The 18,288-nt window shown below is 32.9% G+C and overlaps 1 protein-coding gene across 1 annotated transcript; it reads left to right on the top strand.

Annotated features, from left to right (window-relative positions):
* Positions 1 to 3,709: 3,709 nt before the first annotated feature.
* On the top strand, positions 3,710 to 4,729 carry LOC111419666 (zinc finger BED domain-containing protein 5-like). The gene has a single exon (XM_023052512.2). It carries the CDS (start codon positions 3,710 to 3,712, stop codon positions 4,727 to 4,729), a length of 1,020 nt encoding a protein of 339 aa, XP_022908280.2.
* The last annotated feature ends 13,559 nt before the right edge of the window (positions 4,730 to 18,288 follow it).

The following is an 18,288-nucleotide window of genomic DNA, read 5'->3' as shown; positions in this document are numbered from 1 at the left end:
ACATCAAATTGCCCCTCAGCTCGGACTTAACAATTTTCAAAGCAGAAGTTCTTGCTATAAACTTCTGCACCGCTTTAAACTTAAAGAAGGGACAAAACGGTGCATCCATAAACATTTTCACTGACAGTCAGGCCGCCTTAAAGGCAATTCAGGCCTACACGTGTGACTCCGCACTGATCAGAGAGTGTACCAACAACCTGAGAGAACTCGCTAGGGGCAATGATGTTACCCTATGGTGGGTTCCAAGTCACAGCAACATTGAGGGCAATGAGAAGGCCGACAAGCTGGCCAAAGAGGCAGCAAACACGCCCTTCATTGGACCCCAACCTGGTTCTGGACTACAAAAAAGCCACCTAAAACAAATAATCAACAACTGGGAGGTTTCAAAGATAGCCTTACGCTGGAAAGAACTTCCAGGTCACAGACAAGCGAAGAGTATGATAACTCCGTCGCAAAACAAAACCAAAGAGGTTTTATGCCTCAGCAAAGGGGATCTAAGAACGCTCTCAGGTTACCTGACCGGCCATGCACACCTAAAATACCACCTCTTCCACATTAGACAAGCTGAGGATCAAACTTGTCGACTATGCAACGACGAGTCAGAAACTGCTGAACATATACTGTGCAATTGCGTCGACAGAGGCCGTCTAAGACACAACATCTTCGGTAAAACTCCCCTGTTACCTACCGACATAAAGGTTCAAGATCTCAGCACAATACTAAGTTTCATTAAGGACCTACATTTGCCCTAAACCTTTGGAGGGCTAAAGTTACAATAGATCTTATAGGTCGCGGTAACGAGAGGAGCTGCTCTCCTCAGCCCGGCAGCAATAATAATAATAATAATGTAATGATGTTGAGTAGTAACTGTTGGTCCCAGACTGCCGACCGAAGTAGACATCATCACGAGATCTCTAGCCACCAACAGTACGCCGGCATGCATTTGGATTTTCTACTATGCTCTTCTGCTCTCATATGCATAAATATCGATCAAATACGAAGTGGTGAAAATTAGCCGGACTTATAGCAAATTCTCTTCTTGCCTCAACTTTTTTTTACGCTGATCTCTTTTCTATATTATTCTTCTTATCTCTGTCTGCGCTTCGATCTTTCCTTCTCGTAGTAATTAATTCTCTTTTCTTTCCGCTTGACCGCGTCATCTTACATATTTCCTTCGAATGTCTTTACCTGGCAATAAATCGGTAACAAAAACGGGAATACAGGACGGAAAATCGGAACCGTTTGTTATGCATGTGGAAAGAAAAGTCACATATGCGAAGCTGTAATAAATTATGTCCTTGGTATTAGAATATTTAAAAATAATAAAAATACCATTATTGATTCAAGATCAATTACCATAATGTAATTTTTAAATATGTTTTCTTAATGATGTGCACGAGCTTCTTCGTTCGATTCAGTTAATATAGTTCAGCAGCATTTAAAATGTCGAAAACACTCGGGTTTTACATTCTTGAAAAAAGTTTTCGTAATTATCAGTGTTGGCCAACCGCAGATGGATTTCGAGGAACCAAACCTATTATTTTGCTGATGGTGAATGTAATTTGGTTAATTTATCCACTAATAACAGATATTTTAAGTACGTTTTATTTAAATATATTGATAAGAAGCAGACATCTTAATCATTTCTATTTTATGATTTCAGATTATAAAACAAATTTTGAAAAATGTATATGTACTATGGAATTTACTTCAATGGGATTATTACTTATTTGTTTAAACATTCAGATAGTGCGGTATCGTCTAGAGTTATTTGAAATGATTACCCTATTGAGCGATTTTAAACAATTCGTTTTTCCGCAAAGACCTATATTTGTTGAAAGAAATATGAAAATTATATTAAAAATATTTCGTTATCTACCATTTTTCTTAATCCGTTTTATGTCATACTATGCCATTTCAGTGCATAATTGTTCAAAGTTCAAAAATACTGCACACTGCTTAGTGTTTGAATATTACGTACCATTTAATTTAAAGTGGTGGCAAATAATATTAATTGTATTATTTCAAATATGGTCTATGGAATTTGTCATGAATGTGTTACTACATATATTGTTGTCGTATTGGTATTCGATGGAATTGTTGGTTGTACGTATAACAAATCTTAAGAATATTATTGCTGATATAAATTTGGACAGAAATAAGAAAAGAAATTTTAAAATTTTACAATATATCGTCTTGTCCCATGAAGATATATTCAGGTATTGAAAATGTTTGTTTGTTTAGATATTTTATAAAAAATTTTGGACTTTTAGGAAGTTTCAAGTGGTTAAAAAATTTTTTATTGAGTTTCTTGTACCTACAAAATTTTTGATTCTAATTTCTTTAACAATGTCGACTACTGACTTCGTTCTGGTAAGAATGTTCTATTAAATTATTATCGCATATTAATAATTGATGTAATTTTAGAGACAAAATTTATTAAGTCTATCGATGGCCTTAACTAACTTTTTAGTTTTGTTTCTAATACATACAATTGGACAACGATTTACTACTGCGGTATGAATAAAAATTACATAATTAAATTTGATAATTGTATTGATATAAACTAGAACTAATAGTAAACCTAGAACTAGAATCTTTCGCGTTAAGCCGTGCGTCTTCTGAAGAAAGTGGTTAACGCTTCAGATCCCATGTTGCAACCTTTTTGTTGGTGGAGAAGGCTTTGTCGAAATTACCAGCACTTTTCATATGCGTGTATCCCTTTTTGTGGCAATGCTCTGCAAATGCAGTCGTACATCCCTCTCATGCTCCTTGATGTGGCACTCGATGTAACGTCCACTTTGGCCAACGTAATATTTCCCACAAGTCCATGATAAAAATGAATGAATGGTTTAGGAGAGTCAAACAGTCAGAACAGCACTGGATGACTCATCTCGGATGTGTCTGTGAAAAAGATTGAGAGGAATGGGAGGAAGCGTGGAAGGTTTATGGGGAATAGGTAGAGGAGTGTAGGGTGTGTTATTCTAGAGCAGTGTTTCCCAAACTGTGGTACGCGTACCACCAGGGGTACAGGAACAGTTTGATGGGGGTACACGTTGCATTGAACTTTTCCTACGCCTGGTGCAGCAAACTTTTAACTATTTTTTGATTAAACATTAAAAAAAATTCAAAATTTGTTATTCCTGTATATATGTTACTTTTTGGCGGCGTGATTCCCCGGGCATTCAAGTAAAAATCTTCAGTCGCTATTGAACTGATATCGCGTGTGTCTCCTTTTAGCTTTCGGTGCGATTTTTCTAATTGCATTACTTTTTAGGTGCTTTCTTTAGTAAGTTTTATTGTTTTTTATTTATTTTTATAAAATATAATGTGTATATCTAATAATGAAGATTATGGATCGCTGGTTGCAACCCGGATGTTCTAAATGCAAAGTAAACGAAATTGAACGAACAGCAACTCATGAAATTATCGAAGACGAAACTTTTTCAAAACCGGTTAACAAAAAGCAAGGAAGACTCGAAAATACGACAAATAATACCTTAAATTGGGCTTCTCGTGGAGTGGTGATGGAAAGGAACCCATTCCACTTTGCGTAATTTATTTTGAAAACCTTACCAATGAAAGTATGAAACCATCGAACTTAAAGCGACATTTTGACGAAAGCACTTTGAATACAAAGATAAACCAATCGAATTTTTTGAATATAAACTCAAAGATTTAAATCACTTTAAATCAATCTCAAAAAGTAATGAGAGGTTTAACAGGAGATGACAATCAAAAAATCCTAAAAACTTCGTATCGCCTCTCGCTTTTAATTGCGAATTGTGGTGCTGCGGAGACGATTGGCGAAACTTTAATCAAGCCGGCTGCCAAAATAATGTCAGAAGTAATGATAGGTGATAAAGCAAAACAAACTCTTGATCGTGTACCCTTGTCAAATAATACAGTTCATCGACGAATAATTGATATGGCCAATAATGTGAAACAGATGTTATTGTCTGATATTTCTCAAAGTCGTTATTATGCATTACAAGTCGATGATATCACAAATTTTGCAAATCTTATGGCGTTTGTTAGATACGAAAAGAACCAAGAAATTCACGACGACTTTTTATTTTGCCAGCCTTTATTAGGTCATACAACAGGAGAAGATATCTTTAACGTTATGAATAAATTTATGCAACATAACAAAATTAATTGGACTAAATGTGTTGGAATTAGTACAGATGGTGCAAAAAGTATGGTCGGCAGTAATAAAGGACTCATTGCAAAAATTCATTGTTGCATTCACAGAGAGGCTTTGGCAACACGTAAGATGCCTGCTGATCTGCAAAAAGTTCTTGATGAAAGCGTGAAAATCGTTAATTATATTACAGGTCGACCTTTAAACGCAAGACTTTTTGCACAAATGTGTGAAGAAATGGGAAGCAGCCATACCCAACTGCTTTTTCATACTGATGTACGTTGGCTATCTCGGGGAAAAATTTTAAGTCGATTATTTGAACTGAGACAAGAACTTTTTCGAGTTTTTCTTAATGATAAATTTGAACTGAAAAAGTGTCTACATGACTCAACGTGGCTATCCAAATTGGCATACTTAGCAGATATATTCTCTATTTTAAATGGACTCAATTTATCATTACAAGGTAAAGATATTTCATTGTTTCATGTCCAGGACAAAGTAAACGCTTCAATTGAAAAATTAACGTTATGGAAAACTAGAGTTAATAATGGAGAGACTCGTTTCCCTCTCTTCATGAATTTGTAATAAAATCATCTGATAAAGCATTTGGACGCATTACAAGAGGACCTGAAAAATTATTTTCCGGATTTAACGACAAACCTCGAATGGATAAGACATCCGTTTAATATTGATTCATCTGCCATGCCAGATAATTTATCTAATGTGGAACAAGAACAGCTCTTGAAGTTATCTGCAGACGGATTTTTGAAAAATAAACATAAAGAGTGTTCTTTAGCATCTTTTTCGCTGCAAATGCAACAACTATATCCGAATTTTACAGAAAAAGTGTTAAAACATGTTTTGCCATTTCCAACATCATATCTATGTGAAGTTGCGTTTTCAGCATTAGTCGATATTAAGTCAAAAAAAAGAAACAGGATTTTGGATGTGGAGCCGCATCTTCAATTAAAATTAACGAATAGGGAACCTGATTATAATCATTTGCCATCATCTCAACATAAACAAATTCATCCATCCCACTGATGCTTTCGTTAATGTTATTATTATTACATTTATTTATTATACTTTATTATTATCCATTTTATTTTATTATTATTATTTTGTTTTTGTAGTAAAAAGAACTAATATAATATTTATTTTTTGGTTGATGCTAAAAGAACATTTTTTTTAACGAGGGGTACTAGATGTTTTGATAATTACAACAGGGGTACATATATGCTGAAAGTTTGGGAAACACTGTTCTAGAGAAAAGTTGGAAGAATTGTTTTGTGGTCTGAAGAAATTGAGTAAAACTTATTACTTAACTGCGTGAGCACGGGAAATTTGTGAAAGGTAAGATAGCTCGGATAATGAGAAGAATGGCAGTGATCGCATCCAAGGATTGGGGAGTAATTGGTAGAATGAAAAAAATATGATGCATGCATTATTGTATGACACCGAAATCTGAGGTGAGAGGTCCAGAGATAGCAGGAATGTGAAAGAATTAAACTTATCACAGAAACCCTTCCTATTGTGGGAGACGGGAGCCTTTCTGATGCTCTACAAAAAGTGTGCGGGGTGGCACCGCTATATCTGGCAGAGGAGATGCATGCGGAGCCATGGTGTTACTGCGAAGTGGATGGTGAGGAAGTAGAAGTGAGAAAGAAGGTTATGGAAATGTATACGGATGCGACAAAGGGGAAGGAAGATGTTTTTGCAGCATTTATAATAATGTCCGATTAAAATGTGTTATGAGAACGTAGAGTTAGGATCGTGGAAACGGCGACGATAATTCTATTGATAGCAACCTGAGCTAGTATCAATAGAATTAGGGATGGAATGGAGACGAGGTGATGATAAGCACCAGAAGAGATCAGTGATCTAAGCGTAGTTCTAGCGAGCGGAAAAGATATGTGATAAAAAGAATTTAAAGAAAGAAGAAGGATTTCTAAAAGATGTACGCCAGAAGAACGGCTACACTCTAAGGGATATCTAGCGAGCCGCCAAGCAACGCAAGCACAAAGAAGACACGGTAAATGTCAGTCGGTTTGAGTTGCCTACCTTATGTTGCAAGTGTGATGGAGCGGATTGTAAGATCTCTTATCAATTTTGTCACAATGAACATGGCTTCCGAAAAGTCAACCACTTTTTTCAAAAGACGCACGACTAATTCGAAAGTTTCTAGTTCTAGTGTTAGTTCTAATGATAGTGCTTTTAGTTCAAATAATTAGATTTATTCGTAATATCTTAAAATCAAACATAATATTGAACTGTTCTTTTTTGTGTTAGGCGAGTGATATATCGACAGCTATATATAATTTGAATTGGTACGAGGCGGATGTATCAACACGGAAAGATATTTTGATTTTACTTTGCATTAGTCAGAAGAATCTCGCTTTAGAATTACCTTTGTTTGGTAAAATGTCACATACAGCAGCAGCAAAGGTGGGTAATTTTGCGTAGTTTTTAGATTTCAACCTGAATGTAATTTGTGTTAAATTGACTTAAGAAGTTAACGCTAAATGTAATATCTGGTCCGATCAGACTTCCGATCAGATTTTGATATGGATACTTTTTCATTATTTCTTCGTTTTTTACTTCAGGTTTTTGTAATTTTGCATTTGGGTCCATTGGTGTACTGACTGGTTTTGAGTTTTCCATACCAAATCGCTGTAGAATATCTTTTATATACTTCTTTTGTGAAATTTTGATCGTTGCCCTAGTACATTTCTGTTTCTTTTATTAATTATAAATGCTCTATTCTTTACTATTCTATTCTCTACAGATAATAAATTCGTGCGCAAACTTGGTACATATAATGTGTTTTCGAATCGGACTTGATCTATTGAAAAATTATTCTTTAGATTTATTTTTATTTTGCCAATTCCTTCAACGGACGTTTTTTGATTATTGGCTAATTTTAATTCTTTCGACGGTTTATGTATCTTTTCAAAACTTTCTTTTTCACCACTCATATGAGATGTACATCCGCTGTCGAGACACCAAACTTGCTTTTTCTTTTCTTCTTCATTTATCATTGCTTTTGATTCATTAATGTATAATGTTGAACTATTAGATTGCTTGAAGGCTTTCTTCTTTTGATTAAAATAACAATCTATTGATTTATGTCCTATTTTTCCACAAATATGACATTTAAATTTGAACATTTCATTTTTAAATTTATTTTCATTTGGTTTTTGAAAATATCATATATATATATATATAATACATTTCCTTCGGTTAGTTTATTTTCTCTTTCTTCTCTTGCTTCATATTCTTCCAGTATCTTAATTCGCAGTACCTCAGGTTTTGGTAGATCGTCTCTGGTTTCAATGGCAACACGGAAATTTTCGAATTTTTCTGGCAGACTATATAACATGATTATTGTAAGTAGATCTTCGTTAATATCTAAATTCATTTCTTTTAGTTTGTCTACAGTACCAAAGAAATTATTTAAATATTCATTTATATTTTGCTCCGTCTTTCATTTTTGATAACGTCGAAATGCCTTTTTAGCAGGTCCGCTTGGTTGATGTATTGTTTCTAGTTTCTTCCATACTTCATACGATGTTAAACAATGTTTTATTTGTTTTAATTCTGTAGGGTCCATAGACAGTATGAAGTCTGATCGTGCTTTACTGTCCTTTACTTCCCATTCTCTAATTTTTTTGATTGATTCATCATTTCCGCTATTAAAGTTGGTTTTTTTAATGTTCCATTTACATACTCCCATGCGTCATTTTTAATTAATATTGCTTCCATTTGCAACTTCCATGTTTCCCAATTATTCTTTTTAAGAGGATCAATTTTAAAACTTGTAGACCTTTTTTTAAATTTATTTTAGTTTGTCTTCTTATAAAGGTTTGTTTTTATTACTGTTTTATATCTGGGCCCATAACCTATTAAAATTATGCGTGATATGTTTTAACAGTTTAACAAACCTTTTATTATCTTTATATTTTGACAATTAATAATAACAACATTTACTTGTTTTATATTATGTAACTACTCGTAAAACATTAACGCACTCTTGATTGCTTTAATTGCTCCTCCGAGTTATAGCCCTCTAAAGTTAAGACAAAAATCTACAACTTTCTTATCTCATAACATATCCCAAGTACTCTGCGTTTGATGGTATACATAATCCGATTCCTTACTCATTCTTTATAGCATTTCCCTGTTCGTCATGTGAGCTATCCATGGTATTTTGAGCATTCATCCATACAGCCACATCTCAAAGGCTTCCAGTTTTTTAGTTGCGACTGTTGTCAAAGTCCGCAATTTCATACCATATCACTTCCATGTCTTACTTTTGTTTCGAGGGATATGTGACTTTTGTAAATTTTGCTCATTTTATTGAAAACACCCTATACAGCATATTATTTCTTCTGTATTGTTCCTAGATAACAGTACTATTTTAAGAGGCTACTTTACCATACAGCTCGGCAAATTACAAAAAACATACATTATTTATGAAAATATTTGGATGAAATTTTGTACATAGCTTCTTCTAACAATTCTACATAACGCATGGTGAAAATTTTTAAAGTTTTCCAAAAAAAGGGGTTTTTTTCCTCAATATTATACAATTTGGTCGTTCTTTTTTAGCTTGCATGATAGTATACTTGAAAATAGTAATATTTTTCAAATCAATTTTTTCAAAATTTTTAGTTATAAAGGAATAGCTTGTAATTTGCTAAAATTGCAAAAAGGTAGCGTAAAAATGAATATTTTCCGTCAAGATTCCCACGAAGTATTACCACCGCGTTAGTCCCGCCTCTTGCCGACTGAGCGGCGCTTACATCGACTCTCTTCATCGAAGCTCCTTGTTTTATCTATTACTTTTTAATGTGGTAGAGAAAATAATCATTTCCAAAAGTACGTTTTGAACTTTATTTTCCGTGATTTTCTACTAATGATTGTGTAATTTAACAAAATTTTTGAATTTATAGTCAATAGTTGTTATTTTATTGTGTACTATAGTGTTAGTTTAATTTAGTTTGTGTAAAGTTTTTATAAACAATGGGTAAGTATGTTCATCTAAAAAACTACCCCTTAGCATTTAAAGATATTCTCGAAAAAGGAGTAATAGACGGTAATAATTTACGATATAAATTTTTATACAATCTAAAATTTCATATTTTATAGTCCGAGATTCAATTGAAAAATGTATTCATTCAGAAAGGTAAGTTAAATTTTATTAATTTTATTGTATAAACTGTGGCACACATAAAAAGGACTTATTTAAAAAGAATAAACCATCACAGTAAAAATTAAAACGATACATTATTTGAAGCGATACCATAAGATAAATAATACAAATGATGCAGAACCAAATACTGATGGTGGAGAATAATTCATTCAACTGCAACAAAACTCGCATTAAATTTATTAATGAGTCAAAAGCAGGGCTTAGCAGCTCATTTCTTTTATGTTTTATGTGCGGGATAAAAAAGAAGCTTACACTGAAGAAAGCAAAGAGTCTATTGAGATAAACTCTGCTGTTGTTTCTGTTATCTGTCGGTACCGGATATACACAGGCTGAAGAATTATTGTTATGTGTTTGTTATTTATGTTAACAAAAACATTCCAAAAATATCAAGAAACCGCAAGTGACATGGCATAGCAGTTTATGAAGAACGCAGGTAAAGAAGAATTAATTTAGTTACAGCTTCAGGAAAAGTAAATAAAGACTGAATAAAGACTGTAAACGCTAAACGCTCGAACAACATCAATTACGATGCATCATCCGGAGTGGTACTGCTATAAAATAATTGTATACAATAAAATAAAATACTCGTGTATACAGAGTAATTCAGGTAGGTAGCGAAAGCCGATCAGGGTAATGATAGCAATTCGGTTATAATTTATGAGTGACATTTCACACGAAGAATATAAAAGAAAGAAGAATTTATTGGAAACTTGCAAGATGGATGCATTAACAGAAATAAAATACAAATTCTTACCAGAAGCTAAAGTACCAATCAGATATGGATCCAAGAAAGGTATCTGTGCCTAACTGCATCGAGATTTGGTGATGTATGTAGGATGAGAAATGACACGTCTTGCTTAAATAAAGTTAAATCAATCTTGTACTCGAAATTTGCTAGAAATAATAACACTAAACATGGCCAAGCCTATGAATGGCTTGCATTAAAAAAATTTGAAAGTAAATATAACTTGCCAGCAAACTCTTCAGCTCTATTCATCCGTAGGATGTATGGATTCTTAGTTGCAAGTCCAAATGAAACAATAAAAAACGAAAATGCCATCGTCGAGGTGAAGTGTCCAGCGAATTTCAAGAGCTTACATCTATTCAACGATGGCAAATTAAAATTTTCTAAAGATTTTTCTAGTCAGGGCTGTTTTATTTATTACACTATTAGCCATATTTTGTATACTTCAATCATTATTTAATATTATTATTAATTAGGTATTACATATTATTTCATTTACTTATACAAGGTGATGCAGACCATGCAGTCCATTTTTTAAACAGAAATATTAAAAAAGTTCGAATGAAAAGTAATAATATTCATAAAGGAACCACATTTATTCAGCTATTTTTTCTTTAATTTTTGTAACTACCTGTGTTTTCAAATAAAATTACTTACACGGTTACTCTGAGACACCTGTATATCAAACGAACGCATAATAATACAACAATGATATAATTTATAAATGTTGTACCGAACTTTTCACATTCCCTGTATTGCAAATATATCTATTTTAATATAAAATGAATGTTATAAATGTTATTTTCGTTTCAAAATGATATAAATGTTTTATTGTTGTGAACCAAAATACTTAAAAAAACAAACGTAGTAAAAAGGTGGGCTACGACTACGATTATTAATAAAAAATCAAAATAATAAATAAATTGGAAAGTCAATAAAAAGATTGATTGTAATTCGTAATTAAGAAAAATTGTTAATAAACAATAATATTTAGAAGAAGTCGTTTAATTTCTTCATTAACAACATCGACGAGAAAAAGAATCGTAATAAAATAAACACGATGTTTTTTTAATCTATAAAGGGTCGGGCCTAGTAGAAAATAAACTCCGCCTCGTTGCTTCCGAACGTCCGTCGTCTGCGCCCCTCAGAAACTGACCGACCTGGTAAAGTGGGCTCTTAAGCGTTCTATTCTATTCCAGTTAATAAAGACATAAGCCTCACTGATATTTTGTTTGCTATTTATTATCAGTTTTGTTTTTGGGCGTTGATAGTAAGTCTATATTGCTAAATGTTGTGAGCGATTCGGTCTGCTAACGTTTGTAAATCCTCTATGCTATCTGCCATAACCATATTATCATCTGCATATCTAATATTATTTATTCTGACTTCATTCAAGAGGATACCCTCATTTTCTCCGTCAAGTGCTTCATTAAAGATTCTTTCTAAGTATGTACATATTGACGACTACAGAATACAGCCTTGTGTAACTCCACGCAATATCTTCACTTTTTTCGTTTGTTCTCCATCAAGTCTTATGCACGCAATTTTGTTCTAGTAGAGGTTTCTAATTATTCTGAAGTCTTTGTCATCCAAACTGGCTGAATATATTCTTCAACATTGATCATCTTTTGATGTTGAATTCGATCGAACTCTTTTTTGTAATCTATTAAACACATTTAAGCACCAAAACGTACTTCTCTGGTATCGACTGCGTTTATGAACACAAATTAAATTTCTGGTATCTGTTCTTCCCATCTTTAGTATATTCTTTTGTGATTTTTTTTAAGAAACATCTTCATCACAAAGCTTATTAGGCTGATAGTCCGATATTCTTCGCACTTAAAGAAGCTGAACGCTATTAGTTCTAATTGTAGTAACTTTTCCGGGATATTTCCTGAGTTATAGACTTTGTTAAAAATTTCCGTGATTCAACCTCGATGTTATCTGGTCCTTCTGCTTTTCTATTTTTTATTTGCTTTAGTACTGTTGTACCCCATGTTTCAATATGTTATTACTTCTGATATAATTTCTACTTGTTTTAAATATCTTGTTTGTCTATAATCCATTTCCAGTTTGAGTCCATGATTTTCAACTGCTGTCGTTTCCTTCCCCTCTCCTAAATCGCCCTTTTAATGCTATCCAGCCACTTCATTCTGGATCTCCTTCGTCCCTTTTCCCTTCTCTTCTTGCCTCCATCATCCTCTTTATAAGCCTCTTATCATCTATAATCTATACGGATCACGTGTCCGTGCCACTGTAACTCTCTGTTCTGTATAACTTTCACTAAAGGATCTATCCCTAGTTCCTCTCTTGTGGTTGTATTTCTTTCTTCTCTGTCTTAGATACTTCATTTCTATAGCTGTTACTTTGTGCTTATCCTACATTGGCTAGGTTTCCGCCCCATATATCAATATTGGCACATATATTGCTTTGTACAGGTGCCTCTTTGTTTCTGTACTCTTTTTATTTATCAATGTTGTGTTAATCTGGTAATACACTTTTGTTGCCTTGGCTGTAATTGTTCCAGAAACTTCGATTATTCTATACTTCAGCTGAGTTAAGTTTTCAATTTCGTTTCACCGTTTCACCGTGTCCTATCTAACGATGAGAAAACGTTGTATTTAAATACTGACACACTGTATCTCACATCGGATGTGTATTGTGTTATGTAATTTAGTGTTATTACCTGGTTTGTCTTTGTGTTTTTTCTGTACGGTTACACTCAAATGTTTCTAATTCTAGGTCTAGTGTTAGTTCTAGTGCTAGTGTTAGCTCCAGTTTTAGTTGTTATTCATCGTTAGGTTATTGTATATTTTTGAGTCTATATTCTTCAAATATTCACCTTAGTATGAAATGGTTTTCAAATAATTCCATCTGCTCTTGGTTCATTTTAGATAGTGCCTTTTAACAAACATATTTACCGAAGCTAACTCTTCATCAACTTTGAGCAAAAAATGATGCAAAAATATCGTGCCTAGTATTAAAATCATGTACCTAATTCAAACAAATTATTCAAATATTAAATTCGTTGTTAATTATCTCAGAAATAAAAACGAATCAGAATAAAGTGTTTTTAGTCTTATTATCTATAGTTTAAACTGTTATCTTTCAGTTATCGCAAAGTCCAACGTTACCGCAAAGTCAAAGTCATCAGTCATCACTCGCGTTTAACATTCATCTCATCAATATTTCTTTTCATTTATTTTTCAATCTTTAAATTAAAACCGAAGTGTAAAACAATCCGGTGTTAATCTCTAACAATTAAAACAATATACAATTACGTAATTACATTTATAAGTGAAGTTTGTTGATAAAAGTAATTGTTTCTAAGAAATAAATTTACACCAGCAAGGTTATATGAAAGTGATGAACACAATGATGAATGATAATCACCGCATTACTTCCCTAAAGGCCGAGAATTTAACGTTACAAAGAACGATAAAAGATTTATATAACAAATTAGAGGAAAAGAATGAACAAATTATTATAAATCGAATCAAACTGAACCAATTGGAAAACACTATAAACGATTTAGAAATCAAATTGAAAAAAGCAAAATCTAATGCTGAATATCTGCTAAATTTCCTGATGAGTATGTTTCAACAATTATGGCGGACTTCAACCATCCAAAACAACATTCCTTTTTTAAAAGATTTCCTTTGTATTACTATTTTTATATTGGTTGTTTTTTATATTAAAAATAAACTTGTTAGTATAGGAAACTTTTCTTACAGCAATTAAAACTTAGAGAATTAATAAATATGATAAACTTTCAATATTGTTTGTAAACAAAAAAGCATTCTATATTAGCCAATAAAATTATTTTACAGCTGCTCAATTTAGTGTTTTCTATTTTATTTTAAATTAGTTATTTTAGGAACAAGATGAAAGTTTGACTGATATAAAACTAATTCGCCAATACACCATGGGAAGAAATTTTGTGAGAATGAGAAACGCGAATGATTAATCGATTTCCGTTATTATTTTATGCATCCGGAAGTTTGTGTTCTATTCTTTATTCTTCTCTTGTATTTGAAACAATCATATTGGCTCGTGTCTTCCCAATTATTAAATATCTGCGAGAAGATATGACTTTTCTCGGAATAAATGTTAAATTTTTACTTTTAAAGTTGAGTTTAACTGTAGTTCTGCACTTTGGTAATTAACTTGTAAAGATGAGTAAAGCTTACTGTCATAAGCTTTACATTATATTGATGATATCATCAGATGGAAACTAAACAGACCACATTATGATAGACAAACGAGCTATGAAAAGCATCCTAGATGTGGAAATAATAAGAGGCGCGTGCTGTGGTTCAAACCATTTCGAAGATCGTTTTAGCATCGTAGTTTACTGGAATAATATCAAGACAGTTGTTGAAGAAGTGACCAAAACAACAAAAGGCAGCAAAGGAGAACATAATTGATGACGAATTTCTGTTTGGCATTTTCCAATTTCTTTGGAATTTATACTGTAATTTCTTTTAATTTTTATTATTGTTGCCAATGTTTATTATTTAGTTTTATTTTTATTGTTGTACTAATGTTCTTTTTTTCCTTTGAGTCAATACATAAGTTATAAGCCGAGAACAAAGAAAATCTAAAATAAATAATCAGCAGATTCTTTTGTAATCGCCGTAATAAATTTATGCGCTCAACTAGAGATAATTTAGTCTAGTATCAATATTCATTGAGTTTTCTAGTTTCAAATAAATAAGTTTTTAACTTTTTAAAAATAGTTTTACTATAACGAAAAAGTTAACTCATATATTTATTATTATATATCAAGAGGACAACAATGACAACGAAGAGGAAGAAGAAGAATGATCAATGACGACTTTGCGGCATTTTAGAGGACTGTTTGTCTTTTAGTTTGGCTTTGTAATCTAATCTAATAATAAAAATAGCAAAAATGCTATTTTTTAAAATTGTTTAAAAATTATGCTGTGTTGAAGGCGCACAGCAGCAAAGTGAAAGAGTAGGAAAGATGGAACAGAAAAATAATGTAGAATTGACCACAGCGGGAAGTCAAGGGAAATTTAAAAGAGAAACCCAAGAGTTTATGGTGGTCACCAAAAAGAAAAAAGGGAAGAGAAAAGATGATCTACAATGAATGCGAAGGTGGAAATGATTAAGTTTTCGAATGAGATATTGTTTATCGATATTTGTTGACTGGTTTTCTTGTTATAATCAAAATACTATACATGTAAAATCCTATCTAATTGGGGGCTTACTTCGCATAGGTCATAATGACTAAGTACCTGTTGTTAGATAGACTGTGTGTCTATTAACTATGTACAGGTGTCCTGTTAAGCGTACGGAGCGGCCGTATCTCGACAACGGTAAGGCCTAGAGGTTTGGGAAAAAAATCCTTATAAGCAAAGTTACCAAGAGAAATAGCTGGAAATTATTTTGAAGTTCGTAATTCAACCGCTAGGGGGCGTAACTGCCATAGAGAAACATAAAATTCCCGCAATCTCAGAAAGTTAGACGATGAACTATAACTTTGACAACACCATTTAGTAGCTTGGATAATATCGTATCGCTTTTGTTTTGCGATATGCGTTGTCAAATGTTTACATTTTAATATCTCCTGGACCATTCAACCGATTTGAATATTTTTGGTCTTGTTTGAAAGAGTATTTCATACGTTTCATGGAACGGTACTATTTACTTCGCAGATCCTTAGTCACCTTAAAATTTGCTAAATTTTAGTGAAAACTGTATCTCGATATCGCCACCCGTTCTCGAATTATAGAAGAAAATGTTAAAAACTCGAGAGCTATCAATCGGATCCAGTTACCTCATCGAGAAAAACAAATCACATAACCATGGTAACTGTAAACATGTCATTTACTAACGCAGAAGCGTATGATAGAGCGTATGATGATTTATTTTCAATGTTTCGAATACGATGCAACTGCATGGCAAAAATTTGCAATGCAATTACGACAAAGAAAAACATTTTTCTCCAGAAGTACAGAAAACTGGCAACATGTAGCCCATTCATACATCTCTATGAATTCGTAAATCATATTGGTGCGCAATGCGATTCCACATAATCTGGGAACTCCGAAAACAATTGTCCACAAGATTCTTCAAGAGAATAATGTCTCCACCACGTTGTTTTACATCAGGCCTTAACAGATACCGATTATGATAACAGACTGAACTATTACCATTGACTTTTAAATATGATTTGGGCAAATCCAAACCTTCTATCACAAATGCCATGGATGCATGAAGCATCTGTCCACAAGCTGATGTAAACTTGCATAATATGCATTCTTGGTTCTAGCAAAACCCACATTGCTTTCACCCCTTTATCTATTGGGTAGACTAAACGACCTGACTTTTCAAGAAAAACCAATAACCAGGGAAAATATGACAAAACACTAAATACCAGTAGAAACGTCCTGGACACGTCGAGACTTAAGCAGCGTTTTTTTTTTCGTCGAAACTAGATTAAATAAATGCAACGAGGTTTATGGAAGGCATTTCGCACATTAGTGAGCTATTTTTGCCAAAAATTTAAATTATTGTGTTTTGTTTTATTATCATTGTTGATATTTCATTGATCCGTTGGCTTTTAAACACACCTCAAAAATAGTTTTGAAGCAGTTCTAAGCTTGGATAAAGTATTAAGGAAGAGTCTAGGTAATAACATTTTTGTGCTATCTTATTTATTTCCTAAGGTAACTTGATCCGATGAAGATATACGAATTTTTAACATTTTCTTCTATAATTCGAGAAAGGATGGAGATGTCGAGATGCGGTTTTCACTAACATTTAGCAAATTTTATGGTGATTAAGGGTCTGTGAAGTAAATAGTACCGTTCCATTTAACTTTCTTTCAAAAATCACAAAAATATGTAAACGCTGCAGATAACGCCCTCTAGCTTATTTGTTTTAATCCAAGCGGTCTTACTTCGCATTGCGCACCAATGTGATTTACGAATTCATAGAGATGTCTGAATGGGCTACATGTTGCCAGTTTTCCGTACTTCTGGAGAAAAATGTTTTTCTTTGTCGTAATTGCATTGCAAATTTTTGCCATGCAGTTGCATCGTATTCGAAACATTGAAAATAAATCATCATACGCTCTATCATACGCTTCTGCGTTAGTAAATGACATGTTTACAGTTACCATGGTTATGTGATTTGTTTTTCTCGATGAGGTAACTGGATCCGATTGATAGCTCTCGAGTTTTTAACATTTTCTTCTATAATTCGAGAAAGGATGGAGATATCGAGATGCGGCTTTCACTAATATTTAGCAAATTTTATGGTGATTAAGGATCTGTGAAGTAAATAGTACCGTTCCATTTAACTTTCTTTCAAAAATCACAAAAATATGTAACCGCTGCAGATAACGCCCTCTAGCTTATTTGTTTTAATCCAAGCGGTCTTACTTAAAATATCTTTTAAAAGAGCATGAAATGCTCTTTCAAATAAGACCAAAAATATTCAAATCGGTTGAATGGTCCAGGAGATATTAAAATGTAAACATTTGAAAACGCATTGGCCTCCCCCTCCCTTATTATGACAGATATGAAAAATATTGCAAAACAAAAACGATGCGGTATTATCCAAGCTACTAAATGATGTTGTCAAAGTTATAGCTCATCGTCTAACTTTATGAGATAGCGGGAATTTTATGTTTCTCTATGGCAGTTACGGTTCCTAGCGGTCAAATTAGGAACTTCAAAATAATTTCCAGCTATTTCTCTTGCCCACTTTGCTTATAAGGATCTTTTTCCCAAACCTCTTGGCCTTACCGTTGTTGAGATACAGCCGCTCCGTACCCTTAACGGGACACCTGTACAAGGGCGTCGCCAGATGGGAGCTGAGATAGATTCAAAAAAAAATTGAATAGAATATAAGATACAAATAGATTCTAATAATCTATTTGAAATGTTTATAATCCGTTATCGCATTTAAATAGAGAGCATGAGAGTTAAATAAGTTTAGAATTGAGATTCTAACCTCACTATATTTGACATATTACTAATTTAATTTTTTAAATTTGTTATTAAAAGACTTCAAACCACTTAAATATTATAATTAGGATATTTATTAGTTAGTTTAACGTTATTTTGGAACTTAATAACACATATTGTGGATGATAATCCCTTTCGTAGTTACAAAGTTTTAACATCAAAAGTTCTTAAGGTAGGGCAAAATATT

This window comes from Onthophagus taurus, chromosome 11 (genome assembly GCF_036711975.1).
Source record: "Onthophagus taurus isolate NC chromosome 11, IU_Otau_3.0, whole genome shotgun sequence".
NCBI classification, from domain to species: Eukaryota; Metazoa; Arthropoda; class Insecta; order Coleoptera; family Scarabaeidae; genus Onthophagus; species Onthophagus taurus.
The sequence above is the reverse complement of the archived record's forward strand: the minus strand, read 5'-3'. Positions and strand labels throughout refer to the sequence as shown.